Source organism: Protopterus annectens, chromosome 11.part0, assembly GCF_019279795.1.
Source record: "Protopterus annectens isolate FY-2018-M chromosome 11.part0, PAN1.0, whole genome shotgun sequence".
In the NCBI taxonomy this organism is placed as follows: Eukaryota; Metazoa; Chordata; order Ceratodontiformes; family Protopteridae; genus Protopterus; species Protopterus annectens.
Window position 1 is genome coordinate 303,391,518 of NC_056745.1, and position 16,996 is coordinate 303,408,513.

Genomic DNA, 16,996 nt, shown 5'->3' on the forward strand with positions numbered 1-16,996 from the left:
TCTGACATGGATATCCCCGCCTTGCAGGCAAAGTTGATGATGCCAAGCAGTGACATAACATCTTCAACCCTTGTTTTCTTCTTTGCCATAAACAACCCAGTCTTCTCTCTTAGCATATTAAGCTTATCAGCAGCCTACTTAAAGGTCTGAGATGGTATTTCATTTTGTAGATCTACAAAATTTAACATTCTCGCAAACCACTCCAGCTTGTCTGATGCTGGGATTGTTTTAGTGTCTTACCACATATGCTTAAAGCCTTGATTCCTTCCCTGGTACTGTTGTCACTCTCCCTATGATGACATAAATCATTTAAGTAATTTCCTGATTTCCTTCTATGTCAGCTGACTAATATTTGAAAGTATAAGGTCATGCTGAACATTTCAAAAATGGCATGGGTCACAGCACAACCCATCATAAAAATGGCTTTACCATAATATCATATCAGTGTTTTCAATCACGTACCCAACAAATAATAATTCTAGCAATATATAGGTAAATGACAGAACCTCCCTGTCTATCTTAGCTAAACACAGGTCATGCACCACCCATAGAATCCTAAATGCATAACCCAGTGATGAGTGTTGAACCTTTGTCACCTGTCTGTTAGTGCTGTCACTCACAAATCCCACTTTCATATGTAAAATATGTGTTGAATGAGATAATACTCCTCTAGAACTTTACATTTTTGGCACCTATCCTAAAATGGAAACACTGAAAGTTTGAATGGTAGCTGTTTAATTGGGTATGCAGCCCTACTGACCCTTAACTTGTGGCCTGACAATGCCTGGACTGTCTCCTTTTTGCCTGTTTTAGATTTCAAATTCTTGCACCTAACTTCTATTGCCAACAAGTATACCTGAAATGGAATCCCATTCTTAAAGCCCTGTTCCAGTAGATGACTTGCCTCTATGTTGCTGCTTAACAAGTCATGCAATATCTTCAGTTTGACCGGGTGTTGACCTGAAAACCTCAATAGCCCTCAAAAGTGGGGACTACCTCTACTTTCATAAAAGTATTATTAAAATCACTTTGCACCTTAGCCCATAATGCCCAGCTGTTTATCACTTTCTACATGTTCCTCTCTTCTTAATGAGATTCATCTTAATTTTTTTAAATAATTATATTACAATTGTATATACTATTACATTTTTAGTAGCCGATAGTGGTATTTTACAGATGTGTATTTTCATTATACTCTTGCAATCTCTTACTAAATGTAATTCTGATTTTCTGTACATTCACAGGCTGAGACTGAATTTGGTCAGTTGTGATCATTGCAGTAATCTAGTAGACACGTTTAAAATAAATAAATAAAAATAAAAGCCATGCTAGAATTATTTTTAAAGCACCTGAGACCTGAATGGGCCTGCCAAAGGTTTGTGCAGTCATGGACGCACTTTCTACTATTAAACATCAAATATAGTTTGTCACTACCTCTTGTATCCTTCACTACCTCAGATAGCTGTACTTTGTCCAGCATTGCCTCTAGAAACTGTTAGTATGTCTGATATCCCATCAAAGAGCTGTTTTTAATGGTGACCATTCTCCTGCTAAAATGATGGCCATAGAACTTGAAGGGCTTAATTCAACTTCTGTGTTTCTGATATGATAAAGAAGTAAGGCTGCAAGGGGATGCTGGCTTTGGCCTTTTTTTTTTAGCCATTAAATGCAGACAGCCTAAGACCAAACCTTCTCACGTTCTTCCTCTGTGCCTAAGCAGACTGCCCTTTTCCAGTGCTTCTAGGGCCATATTCAACTTCTGGTCATCTTTCTGAGCAATCCTCTGCATGCCTTTCTGGTGCACTAAATCAAATATTTCCCATCAATTTTCCACTTGAAATCTTCTCCTCCACTTCCAAATTACAGCTGCATGATCCTTTCAACCCATAATTTGTCCCACCCCTAGCAATGCTTGGCTAGATTCCAACCCCGCCCCTCCCCTGAGATCTCCATGCATACCTCTCAATTGTCCCAGTTTGCAAAATGTCACTGATTTTGCCTCATATTTCACATTGTCTTTTTTAATCTTTTTTTATTATCCAGTAAACACTGCAGATTATAGTCGGTCAGTGAGGCAGAGATTAGCATTTTTTACTTTGATGTGAAACCCGTTGTTCTTTTAAGTGAATTCGATTAATATTTATAAACTTCCCTGATTTTGGGCTTTGTTCCCCACTATTTTTGACTTTGTCCAGAATTCTTAACAAATGAAGATAGAAGGTATGCCTCCAGGGCCTGAAGAGGAGATTGTTTCATATGAGCTTAGTATTCTATCTCAATGATAGGTGCCATGGGGTCTTGACCTACCACTGAGACAGCCCTGAGAATTTTAGTATCTGAGTGCGGGTGCATTGCCCTATATTAGCGTTTGGCTTCTTACCATCTTTCTTTCCAGGTATATCAGACAATGCATCAATATATTGTTCCAATGCATACAACTCACTATGGTATACAAAATTATCCACGACCCACTAGCTAGTCTTGCACTTAGCCAATTAATCAACGTTTAGATCCCAAGTAAACATCTCAGATCTGAAAAAAAATGTCTCCTCATAACATATAAACCTAACAAAACCCCAGGGTCTATGGATAAACTATAGGACTATCAAAACTGCTACTATCCTGCACTCCTTCAAAACCTCTATAAAAGAATATTTCAACAAAGCTTGGATTTGCTCCTGTATGAGCCCCAGCTGAGATACTTGTATACCTTTTTCTACTTCTACTCTCTCTGTCTCCACTACTAACTTACCCTATCCTCGCTTCCTCTACACATACTCCCCTGAGGTTCCACTCATACCTTTTCCACATCTATTCCTACTATCCTGTCTATCACACCCTACCCTTCTCTACTCGTACTATTCTATGCCTTCACCAGTATAATCTGTTACCATATTTCATGACCTCAGAATATTAATAATCGTTATGATGATGATTTATTATGTAAATAATGATGCTTCTTCTTAGTATCAGGCTTTCCATATAATTTATGCGTGAACACTATGACATTATTATGTCTGCTGAGTTTTTATTCTGTCAAACTAATGTGTAGTTTTTTTAAATTTTGTGCTTGAATGTTATAACTTTATTATGTCTGTCTAATTTTCATTCTGTTAACCATAGACAGTGGATATGAAAAGTGTACACTCCCCTGTTAAAATGCCATGTTTTTGTGATATAAAAAAATGAGACCACAAAAAATAATTTCAAAACTTTTCCCACCTTTAATGTGACCTATAACCTGTAGAATACAATTGAAATATAAACAAATCTGTTAGGGGAAAAATATAAAAAATAAAAAAATGTACAATAAGCTGGTTGCATAAGAGTGCACACCCTTGAACTTCCTGGGTAGGAGTCTATCAACATGGCATATCTTGACTTGGCAATATTTGCCCACTCTTCATTGCAAAAGTGCTCCAAATCTGTCAGATTGTGAGGGCATCTCTTCTGCATAGCCCTCTTCATGTCACCCCACAGATTTCCTATTGGATTTAGGTCTGGGCTCTAGTGGGCCATTTCAAAACTTTAATTTTCTTCTGGTGAAACCATTCTTTTATTAATTTGGATTTATGATTGTGGTCATTGTCGTGTTGAAAGATGAAATTACTCTTCACCTTCAGCTTTCTAGCAGATGCTTGAAGGTTTTGGGCCAAAAGTGATTGGTATTTGGAACTGTTCATAATTCCCTCAACCTTGACTAAAGCCCCAGTTCCAGCTGAAGAAAAGCAACCCCAAAGAATGATACTGCCTCCACCATGCTTCATTGTGGGGATGGTGTTCTTTTGGTGATGCGAAGTGTTGTTTTTGCACCAAACGTACCTTTTGGAATTGTGGCCAGAAAGTTCAACCATGGTCTCATCAGACCAACACATTTTCCCATATGATTTTGGGAGACTTGATGTACTGTTTTGCAAATTTTAGCCAGGCCTAGATGTTTTTCTGTGTAAGAAAAGGCTTCTATCTTGCAACCTTACCCCATAGCTCAGACAGATGGAGAATACAGGAGATTGTTGTCACATGTAGTACACAACCAGTACTTGCCAGAAATTTCGGCAGCTTCAGTGTTGCTGTAGAACTCTTGGCAGGCTCCCTGGCCAGTTTTCATCTTGTCTTTTCATTCATTTTGGAAGGATATTCAGTTCTTTGCAATGTTGCTGTTGTCATATATTTTGTCCACTTTTTGATGACTGTCTTCACTGTATTCCATGGTATATCCAATACTATGGGATTTTTTTTGTACCCTTCTCCTGACTGATACCTTTCAACAATGAGATCCCTTTGATGCTTTGTAAGCTCTCTGAGAACCATGGCTTTTGCTGTAGCAGGCAACTGAGTAAATGTCAGGAAAATCCTACTAGGACAGCTGAACTTTATTTGGGGTTAATCAGAGTCTGTTTAATTGATGGCAGGTGTGTACCCAAGAAGACTGAATGATGTAATTAAATCAAAAGGTGCTTGAACAAAGTATTAGTTTAAGAGTGGGCACACTTATGCAACAATTTTATTGTACGTTTTTTATTTTTTATATTTTTCCCCTAACAGATTTGTTTGTTTTTCAGTTGAATTGTACAGGCTATAGGTCACATTAAAGGTGGTAAAAGTTTTGAAATGATTTATTGTGGTCTCATTTTTTATATCACAAAAACCTGGCATTTTAACGGGGGGGGGGTGTAAACCTTTTACATCCACTGTATATCTGGAGCTTTTCTCCCCAAGCCTCCTCTGAAAATGGGTACCTCATGACCCAGATGAACTTTCCCGGTAAAGAAATGACAAATAAATAAATACATAAATAACTAAATGTGCTTGTTGTAGAAAGGACCACCTTTAAGAAAGAGCTAGCAAACACAGTTGAATAGTCCAAGTACATTGACATTAATGGCCAGATTGTTGGAATAACTAAAGATAAAGACTGGCAATGTAGGCCCCTAGCAAAATCAGCCATTATTCTAGATTATTTAAGCAAAGTGGTGTTCAGGAATTTAGAAATATATGATAAATTACTCCTTAGTGCAACCAGGTATTAGCATTATCATTTGATGCCCTTGGCATCAGCACCAGATGGAGACTGAAGGCCAAAAACAGAAGTCCATTTAGAGGTAAGGGCAAAAAATAAATAAAAGAAAAATAAAACGTTTAGGACTCCTCACAAGAAAAATTCCTCCATCTCAGATTTGAGGCTAGAAAATGTGTTCATGGCTTCTTAAATGATTCACAGTACTGATTGTATGGACTGAATGCCACCTCACCTCTTCTACAATGCCAACCATGCCCTCTATCAGCCTATGCTCACAGCCCATAGCACCTTTGCTTCAGCTTTGAGTGCAATCGAGTCTGTATTTGGTTAAAGTCCACTATTAATATCATAGGTGATATTTTTAGTATGTCGGACAAAGCTGACAAAAATTATGTCACCTTCAACACTTGTATTGGGAGTTCTGTAGCAAGCTGTTATCTTTACACAGACGGTTTTGATATATGCATCAGACATCAGTTCTGCAGCCAAAATGACAGATTACTTCCACAGATGCCTTTGTGAAGCAAGACTGCAGTTCATCTGCTTGTGGTCCCTGTTTTACAACAAGCACATGTTGTAAAGTCTGCAGTTTGTATATTATCTCTGTTCCAGTATGAAAAATTACAACAATTGTAGAGCTGTTATATGTTACACTTAAATAAATGAGATGTTTATACAGTTTACGTTTTTTTTTTTTGTTTCATTTCTATTGTTAAGTCATTTTTATCACTAAAGCCTGTTGATCATCACATTGTTTCCATTCCAGTTTGGACATTCGTTCCCTTAACAACCTAATCATTAGGTGAGAACCAATCAGAGGACAGAATGCCATGCATGCAGCTAAGAAGGGTAGCTATTTTTTCCCTTGGCCTACATGTAGATTCCTGTTACAGCCTGATGCTCATGGTCCCCAGAATGCCACCACATAGCCTCCAGATGATCCTGTATGAATGACACAATTATCATCTGTGCTGTACACAGATTGCTGTACACAGATGTATTGACTATATGCTGCACCTCATGCCTCGTGTGGGAGTCCATTGTGTAGCAAGTTGGATTGCTTCCATCCTTCCAGAATGTGAAAGGCAGTGCAGTACACTGCGTAGATTCCACTTACCTGTAGCAGTAAGTGTCCGTAGAACACACAGTCTTACTGGCATACTGCATATGGGTATTACTGTCCTGCTATCATCCATCAGGCAGTCTGTCAAAGCTCAGAACTCCTACCACTGCCTGCCTGTGAGTGTGAGAGACCAATCATCTGGCAGGACCAGGACAGCCCTTCACACTCACAGAAAGGACTCTCAGTTTTGTAAGGTCCTAAATCTGGCAGGGAGGGAGAGGTGAGAGCTGAGTAAGAGGCTAGGATATTTTTGGATGCTTGCCCAATTTTCCCATGTCAGCCAGTAAATGCAGTGCAATGTCTGCTAGGCTGATCCACATCATGATTGCTAGCTGCTGCAAATTTAAGATTCTGTGCTCTGGTAAAGTTACGTCCTGGTTAGGCTTATACTACCAAGTCCCTTTATATATGGTATGTATCTCCAAGACACTCAGAGAGGCCGCTGTCTTTCTGTCTTAACAGATTTCCAGGGCTTTTTCAAAAGGCACTCCTTTTGTAGGGAGAAGAAGGCCTGCACCATTCTTATCAGATAGGTGAAATGAATGCTCCCTCTGACCCCTCTTCACCTAACTGCAGAAGTGCATGAATTGGTAATCTAACCTATGTCATGTAGGATTTAACGAGGGCTCCATTACTTTGTTCCATACAGCCATTCTGTACCTTGATTATTTAAATAATTCAACCACTCATTTCTGTCCTTCACAATATACCTGTTGGATTTCTTGAAACAGATGCTGAGATTTGTTTATTTTCGGTAGACGATAATATACCAGAAAGTATAAAACAAGGATTCCACCTAAGTCAATAACACTTGAAGAAAGTACTGATTTAATTGCACTAATCATATGTCCTCCATCCAAGACCCTAAACTCTGGGAATTCCTCTTTGCTAATCTTAAAGACCTCCTATTATCCCCATCATTTCAAGCTTAGCTTAAAGATGCTCTCAAGCCTGGGTCAGTTTACAAATGCTTTCCATCTGGACACATCAGTGCACCCCCCTTACTCCCTTTCATTAGTCAGGCAGCTTTGTCTTCCTCACATTATTTGTCTAAACTAATACGTGATATCTCATGCACATTGTATACAGTTCATTTCTGTCTGCCTTTACCTTACTTACATTTCGTGCTGTATTCCTTCGCTGGTTCAATCTTCTTCTTTTTCTCTCCGTATTCTAACTGTCCCTTCCTATTGTCCCCATGTACTGTCTATGTTATTATTATCACTGTTATTAATTCATTGCTATCTTCACACAACATTTTGTTTGATTTCTTAATACTTGTTAACTTGCTTGTCTGCTGTCATTTATATTTGTCTGGGCTGAGACTGTAGTAGGTCCATTTGGATCAGCGCTCTACCCTGGTTACCAGATTGAATAGAGAGATGAATAAATAAATAAATTATTTATGGAGTACTAGAAATCTTATTTTATCTGAAATAACTGCTCTAAAACTGACTTTGTTGTCTTCATTTGATATGTTAGTTAAATGAATTACAATTAGATGCGTTTGTGTTTTTTTGCAGGTCTCAACATGTCGAATGGTAATAACTCTCCGAATCAGCCTCACGGTACCAACAGTAGCTCTGTGGCCATTGCGATCCTTGTGCCTTTTTTTGCCCTTATATTTGCAGGCTTTGGGTTCTACCTTTATAAGCAAAGGTATGTATGCATCTTTGACTGTCCATAAGTGAAAAATAGCTTTATTTTATTAAAGTATGCACATATCCAAACACGTTTTGCTGTAAAAGTAAATCATCTGTGAGGTGCTGAAATTAATGATGTAAGAATCTTTCTAAAACATTCCATATGAGAGGTTGTTCTTCGATATGGAGTGGGATATGCCAGTGATGGACATTGCTGTTGTGGATTGAAAGTCACATAGTAAAGAAATTTGCCAACAAGTGCGGCATTTCATATCAAATGCTATGCAATGCATTACACTGGTTTAATCTAGAAGTACTGAGTGGTGCTAAAATGGCCTTATTGTTGGATAGCCATTGCAAATGTCTGTGAATTAAAATCTGCAGTAAATTTACTTAATTGATTAACTAATAGCAAAAGAGACTTAAAAAACTGTCTGACCTGCATTTTCCCCAGAAGCAACAAAAGACTATATATTACATTTAACTGCAGCATAGTACCTTAATGGAAGGAAATTATTGCATCAGAGTTGTTATGTGCCATGATAATTTGCTTATTAGATGTTCCTGTTGTTTGAATAATAAATAGATGGAGTAACAGTGTTATTTCTTTTTTTATACAGTTTGTATGTGAGCTACTGTACTTTAAAACGAGTTGCATGCTCCAGTAGTTAGTAGAAGAGCAGAAAGGCTTTTAAAGAGCACTATTTCTAGTCATTCTCCTTAATGGTGATCTGAATTGATTCCACATTTGCTAGTCACTGTCACTAACTAATGTATTACATGCTGATATTAGGATAATGTACCATTATTTTAGAAACATATGCATGTACAAGCCGACATTCATTTCCTTCCTGAGGCTAGGAAATGCAGCAGTGTCAGTGGCTGATTCGGTTTACAAACTGGACAGAAATGGTGTAATAAACCTTAACCTAACAAGATTTGGAGAGGAGAATGTTTGCTTAGCTGAAACATAATATAAAGATTCAGCTGCAGTTATGTGTGCATGGTGTGGTGGGTTTATGTATACGAGCAAATCGCATGTATGTAGTGGCGGTGTAGCAAGTAGCATTGTCACCTCACAGCAAGAGTTTCTCCAGTCCAATTCTTGGCTGGGGTACCTTCTGTGCAGAGTCTGCATGTCCTCCCTGCATTCATGTGGGTTTGCTCTGGTTTCCTCCCACATTCTAAAGCCATGCATCTGGAGTGTTTCTCCCTGAGCCTCTGCTGAAGATGGGCTCTGTCCCAGTCAGACTCTGTTGGCAAATAAATAAGTACACTAGGAAAATATAATATTCTGCTGTCCCTTACTGTTTTAATTTCCAGCTAGACCATAAATAAGAAATAGTAGCATGTTTCCAAACACTAACATCACTACTCACCCCACACATGCAGAATACATTGAAGTGAGCACTACATTCCTGTGCTGGCTGTTTAGTGTGACACACAAAGCCTGTAATCCTGTACCTCATGCTGTCCAATGAGAAGAGAGACTCAGCAGTATATGAACCCTTGCCTTTTGACAATCCTGTTGAATGTATGTTGAGATACATGGCATATGCCTATGTATGTCTCAGCAGAATGTAGACTAAACTGTATGCTCACTCGTGGTTTCATGAACCCCCCACAGTGCATGATGCATGTGACTGTAACCACAACTTACGTCCAATTGAGTAGAGCAAAACAAAGTTATAGCTTCAGACTTGCACAAGGACATTTGTTTATTCAAGCTGTAAAACTGTGTTTTTATTATACAGTCTGTAATTTAATAGCCAGTTTTCCTAGATTAATCCATAAGGGACTGGTTCAGCCAGAGCTCAGGATTCAGTCTAAGTATAAGGACAAATCAGTACAATTCACTGTGATATTTTGTCAGCAGAAACACGCAATTGCATTGGAGTAACTCATGAAACTAATGCCACAAGTATTAGAGATACTTGGCTATCCTAACTTTTCCAAGCTGTTTAGTACCTCTCACATTTCAGCATGTACATTGCTGCTTCCCTTCTACAGCTCTAAATTATCAGGTAAAGTGCCTGACAGATGTCCAGAGCCCCAGACCGATTCTTCTAGATATCTAGTTAAAACTCAGTCAGAAGTGATACTTTCTTTTAAATATTAGTTTTTCTGGTATTGCTGCTAGTCATTTATTGTATAGTATGATATTTTAATGAAATTGTTAAATGAATTTTGTCATATATACATTTTTATTTTGGCCTAAGCTCACCTTAACACTTTTTGTGTTTTAACCGGTGTACTTTTCTTCATTGGTTTTCATTGTTGCTTTTGGTCTTTATTCTTCTTTTTAACTGTGTTTTTATTAGTATAAGTTTATAACCAAATATATATATATATATATATATATATATATATATATATATATATATATATATATATATATATACAGGTTTACAATGAAATTTCTGAAGTGCAGGGTATCGAGTGACACCTTTTTCAAATCATTGTTTTCAAAATGACAGTGAATTGAGCCAAATGTGCTCAACTTTGAATGATCAAGTGACATGTTACACTCAATCATTTCTGATTAGGTGCACTGGGAGATGGCAGTTCAGTGGGGAAGAGAGAATTAGCCCATTTCCTCACTGTACTGCAATCTCGGAGTTGGTATATTTAATATGCAGAGAGTGAGGCGGGCACAGCCCCCCACATGGGGAGTTGCAGGGGGGCATAGCCCCCTTCAAAATAGTAGCATTAACATACCATTGACTTTGAAGTGTAACAGTACATTAATGTGCCTAGCATGGTTGACTGACATCACCTCCTGCTATGTCGAATATATCGAACCATGTTTTTTGATATATTCATTTTCACCTTGGTTTACTTTTTGGCATTATGATTTCAGCATTTTGGGTCAACATTCTAAATGGTCGACTGAAGCGGATTTGATATATATATGTGTGTAAAACAACTTATTCTTGTACTAGTGTTGGGTGCACACAGTTGTGTGGTGTGTGTGTGTGTGTGTGTGTGTGGGTGTGTGTGTGTGTGTGTGTGTGTGTGTGTGTGCACATGTTCATGTGAGATTAGTTTTGCAATTGGTAACTCATGTATTATCATTTTTTGCTGTGGAACTGCTTCATTTAGATTTTTCCCCCAGTTTAGGGAAACACTGGTTGTATTTCTTACCATGTTTGCTGTGGTTGCCTTTTGAGGCATTTTGTTTTCACAAGTGTCCCTTTGGAAAAAATCCCTCCACGGGATTGGCACCAGAAGTGTACTTACTTAGGGGAATCGTTGTATCCCTATGCAGGATGACATTTGATTTGAGTTTTCTTCCTCAATGCTCTGATGCAGGAAAAACTAAATCACAATTGCATTGATGTAAGCAGTTATCATATATTTAGTCTCCTCATTCGCAACATCCTTAAAAGCCTTCTACGCCTTCAAGTTCAAGACCTAGTCCTTCCATGGACTAAAAGCCCTCAGTGTAAAACAGTCTTTATGAAAAAAGTATAACATGCATCAGAGACTATGTGCCTTTCTACTCCAGTGTGTACAGGTGGACTTTAAGATAATGGAATCTCATGGATAAAAGTTCCTATTCATACTGTGGAAAAGATTGTATCTCTAGTTTCTGAGTTAAAAAGAATTCTGCATCTGCATTTGCCATTCAGGCTCCTTCTCCTAGTGGATCAATGGCTGCCAGTTGGATGCTAAATAACAGGTTTTAATAATTGTTGAGACCTCAGCACTTAGAACATCAGTACTGTGATGAGATCCTGTATCAGTGGCATTTGACTTCATAGGTTCATAGGTTCATAGGTTGGTACTAGGCTATCAGCCCTAGGGCCTATACAAGCCTAGCCATAACAATTCCCTGGCTATTTCTTCCCACATTATTTACTTTCCTGGACCCCTGTCTAACAGGGCGACTGACGTGATCCCTGGGGTGAATTTCCTTTCTCCCATCCAATCGTCAAGGTTCCTCTTGAAGAGGTCCAAAGAGGCACTCTGCTTGACATGTATGGGCAATCTATTCCAGAGTCTGGGGAATCTCTGGGTCAGGAACCTATCCCTCCAGCATGTTTTGTTTATTGTGATGACAAGGTTTAGATCCCTGGAGCGTGTAGTTCTGAGGGATTGGGATTTCTTTAAGTGTAGCATGTCCAACAGCTCTGGGTTTGACATGGCCTTGTATGTTAAGCAGAGATCGCCTCTGAGTAGACGATATGTGACAGAGTATAGCTGGAGTTTCAATTGTGAAGCATTTTTGGATGCCATTTACTTGTCCCAGAAGGAATATTTTCACCTCACTTTCCCCTTCCAGGTTCTCAGCTGGGAATGGAGAACCCTTTTCCACCTTTTCCAAAGAGTGATACACAAATCCCTGTCAACTGTCAAAACATCAGCACTGAATTTGACATCAGTGGCATGGTTCAACCCTCCACCTGGTGTTCCTGTAGATGCTGATGCTAACTCCTAGTACTGTTGGCCTTAAAGCTTTGGTGACAACCCTGATTCCTGTATTTTTAGTTAGCAGCTTTTGTTTTCATGGCTTGAACTTTCTCTACAGTTGTTTCAGCACCAGTGTTAGTGTCAAAAGCCATGTTAGTTCCAAGTCAAAACTCTTCTGTGCTATGGGGTGCCCCCTCAATATAATTAACCTTAATGCCAGCTTTATCTTTAGCTCCAGAGCTTTCTTTTGCTCAGCCATTGACCTTGTAGATTCTCAGAATGCACAGAAGGACCAAAGCACTTAAGCAGCTTTCCCAGACCAGTTCAGCTTCTAGGAGATCTTCCTGTTTGTCTGATTTAGCTCCAGCTTAGGTGCACAGGAAGGAGTTGTGCAAAAGGAGGCATACTGACTCCCTCACAAGAGTCTCTTACAACTGACTTGCTTGTCAAGGAAAGCACTGATTTCGCTGCATCATATGGATGACACCAAACATTGGGAGGCCCCTGAAGGGATGTGTCAGAGAATGGTCTGTCAACCTGACCCTATGCCTTCTCACAGCTGAAGCTACCAAACTGGCATTTCAGTTTATGCTACATTCTTCATAGTTAGTACTTCCATGACTTGAATTACTCAGACGTTCTACAAAAGCTGCATGGGAGACATCAGATACAATAGCTCTGATTTTGGGGAGTAAAAACAGACAGTGTCTTACATCTTTCCAAGGACTAGAGTTTCTGATCAGTGGCTTCCATATCAGATACTTTAGTATTGGCAACTACTGACAATAGGTTCCACCTTCCAAGTCTCCTGTGGTACATCCTTCAATTTACAAGTGCAGTGCAGCTGACAGCATAGGAAAACATGCTTTTGTATCCCCTATCTTTTCTCTGAAATAGCTAGCCCATATTTTTACATAAAATAGTGTTTGCGTGCATGCATCACATATTTGTAACAATGTCCTTTGTCAACAACAAACACTTTGCAGGTCACACCCCACAGTCAACCACACCCCCATCAAACATAACACAATGAACTGGTACTATGCAGTTCTAAGGTATTATACTGTAAATACATACGGTGTACTTCCCTGATCATACACAAAGACACACACACACACACACACACACACACACACACACACACACACACACACACACACACACACACACACACACACACACACACACACACCACAGTCCGCATGCAATATTTGACATAGTCACGTAGTAAGGGAGTGGGGTATAGATTGTGTTCCAAGTGGCAGAGCAAAGTCCCCCAGCTAGTAGTACCCACTGTGTTACTCCTAGAGTCGGCATATCACAGACACAGAAAACAAGATACAGGCATAATAACCTGACAGATGTGGAAATGCAGATACAAATGAGGCACATAAGACTTATGGCAAATGCCTACTCAGTGAAAGAGTCCTAGGCAGGCAGTGTATGCTTAAGGGATAAAGCAAGTGCTGAACAACATAAACGTCATTAGAGAACAGAACTACACATTAACGCTGCGTGTGAAGTAAGTAAATTATATGGTGTCCTGTGCCAGGAGTAACCCCAATAGAATGTCTGACTACAGATGCAGATTGAATCAACTAGTTGCATTATTTTGCTGTATGAACTCCAAGAACCTTAATTTTTAAGCTGCTAGATGGCCCATTTGGTTATGAAGGCAGAGATTTTTTTTTCTGGTGTTTTAGGCCATTCTGCCACTGAGTACTGCGTGGTTTGATTTGAGGCCTGGAGAAATCTGTAGTTCTCAGTCGCTCTCAGAACAATGCTGAATACGTTAGTAGTATTAAGTGTATCAGGAACTGAAAAAACAAAACCCAAAACACAACAGCTAACAAATTGATCACACTATAAGTTGAAAAAATAAAAAAAAAGTTAAAAGTTTGACAATTTATTAAAAATAAATTAAATAAATTTAGTCATCAACACAAATAATGTTGATTTCAGAATACATAGCTACTGAATACAAACTAACTACTTACTACCATTGAATTTTTTTTGCCAATATAAATCAATAAATAATCTACACATTACTTTTAAAGACACACATAAATACATTAACTTGTTTGTTTTGAAAAAATACATTAGAATGAATAACACCTCTTATTCTAAATAGACTGTTATTCATAATTTCATAAAATATACAAATAAAATACAAATATATTAATTTCATCTATTAAAGCCTATACTATGAATTCATAAATGGGCTACCAGGACAGGCTTAATGGGAATACTGTCATTTAATCCTGGAAATGTGGCGGCATCTAATAGTATTGGTTATTTATTGGCGCCAAAATTCAATGGTATAAAGTAGTTTGTTCACAGTAGCTATGTATTCTGAGGAGGACCAGGAGAGATACTAATAGCCCCACAGGTGTATTCTGTACCACCAGTCACATCAGGGAAGAATGCCAGATTGTAAGAAGCAAGCATAGTGATAGCTCTCTCCTTTGGCCTCTGTGAGCTAGAATAATACTTAGGAACTACTTTAGTGTCCTTGAGGCAGAAGGCATTGATATACCCAATATGTCACCATTCTGTGTCCCTGCTGAACAGGGGCATCGGGTGCTCCTGTTGTCGGAACATAGGCTAAATTCTTGGCTAGGCTTGTAAGGGCTTCAGGGCTAATTGCCTAGTAACTTCATATGATCATATGATCCTATGGTTCTTTCTCTCGATGATCCCTGTGGCATGCATAATGTGAGCTATTTAAAACCTTGGTATCCACAGGCATTTTCAGACAACACATTCTCCCAACTCCACTTTGCGGGCCATACAATTTCACCAAAACCCATATTATGTCCCTTTCCACACAAATCCAATCAAGCATCTGCTGCTCCTCAAAACTGTAATGTTGGAGACATTTCTGACAATGCCTATGTCATGGGCACCAAGCTGATCACACCAGGTTGCAGTACCATGGCGAGAAATTAAATGCAATAAATCACAAAACAGGCTGTTACTATTTGCATCTTAGCCAGTTTCAAAATGACTGGAAAGAGTGATGCTTACCCTTTTATAACCAGGCAGCACACACTTGCATAGCATTCTGTGACTCTAAAAAAGGCAGGAAAGGTGCTCCATTACCATATCATCAACACATTATTTACAAACATTTCTTTACTTACATGTCATGTTGTATTCATTTATGTATAACATTTCCTGACATTTTGGGAGACATGCACATATGTTTAACACTGCACTGTGAATCACACTGTATTTGTGCATCTCTACAATTTGCACAAGTGAGTGCTGTGTATGTGTGACTATCAATACCACCCTTATTTTGTACAGAAAATGTGATCTTTGCTATCATAGTATTTAACAAATTGTATTTGCTTTGAATTATCTGCAACTAAAATCGGGGTTGTGGACTTCTCAGTACTAAATGCATATAGATAACTGTTTTACTAGTCTACATTATCTGCAGTTTAACGTGATGCCCAAAGTGACTGGAGGAGATATTCATTTTGAATAAAGATAAATAATATAAACACTCAGGGCTGAAACACTTATATTGGCATTATTTATTTTGCAAAAGAAGACACATATGAAAGCTGTTATGAGATATTTTAGATGTAAGTTGATTATTGCGACTGGCAAATCTTGCCGCCTTAGGAAGGTCAGATAAAATGACAACTTCTGCTTTAACAAAGAGTATATTTGCATATTCATATGTGCTTGATTGAAAGAACACAGTTTCAGTGCCATTTTAAAGACATAAATGATGTCATACTTAATGTGGTGGAAAAGATAATGATCCCTGACACAGGTATGCAAGTGATCTTCTCAAGGGTATTTCTGAAAGTGAAACAGACTACAAAAATAAATCTTTTGGTATAACTACTGCATCTTGATTTTGTAAGTGAATGCTTGTCATTTGATTTTAAATTAAAAAAAAAATTTTTTAAAAAATAAATAAACATTGTTTGGGCTGGTTATGCAGTTCTATGAACAGAAGTATCAGATGCCCATATTTTTAATATTAACAACCAGTTTCTTCTTCAGTAAGCAGTGTTTGTATTTATATTTATTTATTTTTTTCATTTTTAAACAATCATAGGCACTTTTCTGATATACATTGTAGTTGAAACCTTAGATGAAATCTTAAAAATGACTGATTTAAAAACTAATGCACATAGGATCATCTTTGTTGCTTTGTAAATAATCTTGTGTCAGATGTAAGGTAGATCCTGTCTAATGAATTGTGCTAACTTCTTCAAGAGGGTAACCCAGGCTGTTAACAGTGGTCATGCTGTCCACACAGTATGCTCTGATTGACATTTGACAGCATCCCCCATGCTAGCCTAGTTGGTAAGCTTAGTGCCTTAAACATAGATCCCTATGTAATAGTATGGCTAGCAAACTGACTAATAGACCAAACCCACAAAGTATGGGTGACGTGTCTCTTCAGAGAGTAGAAAGGTGACACAGGGTTCATTGCATGTTCTGTCTGACATTTACCTTTCTGATCTTCAGACTATGAACCAAAATATCTGGCTAAGAATGCAGATGATTGCAAACTAGAAATTATTATCAAGTTCCCCTATGACACTTTCAGCAAGAAATTGCACTCATAAATATCTGGTGTATGAAACCATAGCCTGAAATTAAATATTAGGTAGTCAATCCCTCCAGCCCATATACAGCATAGACAATACTCGACTTCAAAATGATAATGTTATGGACGTTGATGGAACTTGAGTTGATAATGCCTTCTTGTCTGATCAGCATTTCTCAACAGTAGCAAGGAGATTCTTCTAATTAGTACAGCTAATTGCA

At 38.3% G+C, this 16,996-nt stretch overlaps 1 protein-coding gene across 1 annotated transcript in view; it reads left to right on the plus strand.

Annotated features, from left to right (window-relative positions):
• LOC122814936 (CUB and sushi domain-containing protein 3-like) overlaps nucleotides 1-16,996 on the plus strand; it is an 811,796-nt gene that overhangs the window by 785,617 nt on the left and 9,183 nt on the right. Inside the window, exon 11 of the mRNA XM_044087197.1 lies at nucleotides 7,667-7,802. Within this exon, the coding sequence (XP_043943132.1) occupies nucleotides 7,667-7,802 (136 nt within the window). The remainder of the gene's footprint in view (nucleotides 1-7,666; nucleotides 7,803-16,996) is intronic.